The 2,584-nt window shown below is 39.9% G+C and overlaps 1 protein-coding gene across 1 annotated transcript in view; it reads right to left on the reverse strand.

Annotated features, from left to right (window-relative positions):
- RAD50 (RAD50 double strand break repair protein) overlaps positions 1 to 2,584 on the reverse strand; it is a 77,888-nt gene that overhangs the window by 61,181 nt on the left and 14,123 nt on the right. The window contains exon 3 of the mRNA XM_013004547.2: positions 754 to 764. Within this exon, the coding sequence (XP_012860001.1) occupies positions 754 to 764 (11 nt within the window). The remainder of the gene's footprint in view (positions 1 to 753; positions 765 to 2,584) is intronic.

Below are 2,584 nucleotides of genomic sequence, written 5' to 3' on the forward strand. Positions count from 1 at the left end.
AAAATGATGAATTTCCCCTTTTCATTAAGGATACTGAGGGCTCTCTAATTAGCCACAAGGGCAAGTGGGCTCCTGGCTCTGGGTAAAATGATGAAGAGGAATGATCAAACCTTTCTCCATTTTATATCTGCCTCCCTGGATTTCAATCTTTTCCTTCTCCTGCTGCAGGTTAGTATTCTGTTTCACAAGACAGAAAACAGCCGCTACAACAACTTCCTATGTCACCTTTCCTCTGCTGTTTTGCATAGTAAGCAGCAAGATTATGATAGCTTCCGCTGGTAGCGGTAAAGCAGGAGAGAAACGGTCCAGAAACATTTAGAGGAAATCAGTAATGTTTGGTCATGAGTTGATATGGAGGGCGAGAGAGGTTGTGATAGAATCTGGTTTGTGGCTAGTGCCATAGAATGGCAGTGGTAGAATTCTCTGGGCTGAGGAACACTGAACTAGATGAGCTTGCTTTTAGACATACTGAGTATAAGGTGACTCACGAATGTTTCCCTATAGCACAGACTTGTTTCTGGACTTAAATGCCTTTTTTAAGCTGTATTCTCTAGAGAAGCACAAAGAGTACAGCAGATATATATAGGCAGTCCCCAGAGAGGATATGAAGGTCTGACTTATGGACAATTCCTACAATTCCTTAATGTAGGCCTTAAACTAGATCTGTCATGGTCAACGAAATAAAACAGGAATAGGTCAGAATTTTAAACAATTCAGGTGATTTGTCACAGTAACTGAAATGGGAAAAATTACAGGTTTAACCTCTGGAACGGAAGAGTCAGAAGAGGCATTAGGGAGCCCTTTCAGGAGCCTGAGCTATAAGACTGAGTTACTGACAGGGCTGTGGAGAGCCACACACATTCAAACCAACATGGTTGGCCTCCACCTTTGAGCAGAGAGAGTATCACCATCTTGGAACAGGTCACTGCCATCTTTTAAGCCCTGCTTAGATTACTTTGAAGCAGTTGAACCCTTTTGGGTAACAAATTCTTTATCAAATTCTTTCTTCATCACAATCTGTCACTTGCTGCACATATCCAGCTTTTAAATCACTTTAAATGCATCAAGTCTTTTTGCACTAAAGGTTAAATAAGAATCATTTGTACCTGTTCTGATTGGCCTACAAATTCTTAAAAACACAGATTTTTATGTGTGAACTGTATGTCAATGAAACAATTTAAAATAAATAATATAATGGGGAAAAAACCCAACAGGTTTTGTTTGTAACCCTGTGTAATAGTTAAAAGTTCTGTGTCAAGTTGGCTGGTCGAGTCTCAGTGGTTTGACAGTAAACAGTAGCCCCTTATGATGAGATCTAACAAAATGGAATCACCTCTATAATGAGATCTGCTATTAGCAGCCTATCAATCAAAAGGAAGTTTGCTCAGGGATGTGGGCTACTTCCAGTATAAGTCGACACTGTGTCAAAGCTTGCTTGCTTTTAGCTGATTCTGGATCCCCTATCTGACTCATCAACCTCTAAGACTCTTTGGACTTGAGTCAGCCTGCTTTTGCAATCCTAGAAGTCATTAAGTCTGCTAACTTACCAGAAAACCTTGAATTCAATTGCCTCTGTAGCCACAAATCTGCTATGTCTAACAAATGACCAACAAACTTAGAATCTGCCTGCTTCTACAACTGTGTGCACAATTAAAAAACAAACACCTTTCTATATACATATCTATACACGCTTCACTAGTTTTGTTTCTCTAGAGAACACAGCCTGTGACACCCGGGGACTGCTGGTATAGATATATTGAGATTTACTTAGAGGACAATGGTTCAGAGCATTGTGGAAGTTAGCAAGTCCAAAATCTGTGGGTCAAGCAATAGGCTGTATATGCTTCTGTTGATCCATGTGGTTGCAGGAGCTGATAAACCCAAAATCGGCAGGTCAAGTAATTGGCTAGAGGCTTCTCCAAGAATTCTTCAAGATGAATGCTGAATGAGAGTGCAACACTTGCCAGAATATCCATATATTTGATAGGCCACACCCCCAACAAAACACCTCTTCCAATTGATTGGCTGCTCACATTGGATCACAAAATGGAAGATGATTACATTTCACTAAGAATCATGACCTAACTAGGTGGTCATATAACCTTAACTATTTACAATATCTAAATACTTCCTTCATTTTCTATCATTTTAAAGACATTCCATATTTAATATGACTAAAAGCAAGTTCACAGTAGGATATAGTAAAACCAAACCAAACACCCATTGTCATCAATTAGGATTTAGAGTGACCCTATACAGGGTTTCTAAGACTTTGTAAATCTTTATAGGAGCAAATAGCCTCATCTTCCTCCCTAGGAATGCTGGTAGGTTCAAACTGCTGACCTTGTGGTTAACAATCCAAGGTTTACCTGACGATGCCACCAGTAGCCCATAGCAGAAACTTAATACTACTGATTAAATTATATAAGCACTTAATTAGCTTAATACGTGAAAGGGGGATGAATAATTAAGTAATTTTCTCAAGAAGGATAAAGCCTTAAACCAGGGATCCTCAAACTACAGCCCAAGGGCCACATGCGGTCCGCCAAGGACATTTACCTGGCCCACCGGGTGTTTTTGCCCC

The sequence above is a fragment of the Echinops telfairi genome, unplaced genomic scaffold (assembly GCF_000313985.2).
Source record: "Echinops telfairi isolate 266 unplaced genomic scaffold, ASM31398v2 ScPeMD7_7469;HRSCAF=8507_1, whole genome shotgun sequence".
NCBI lineage: Eukaryota > Metazoa > Chordata > Mammalia > Afrosoricida > Tenrecidae > Echinops > Echinops telfairi.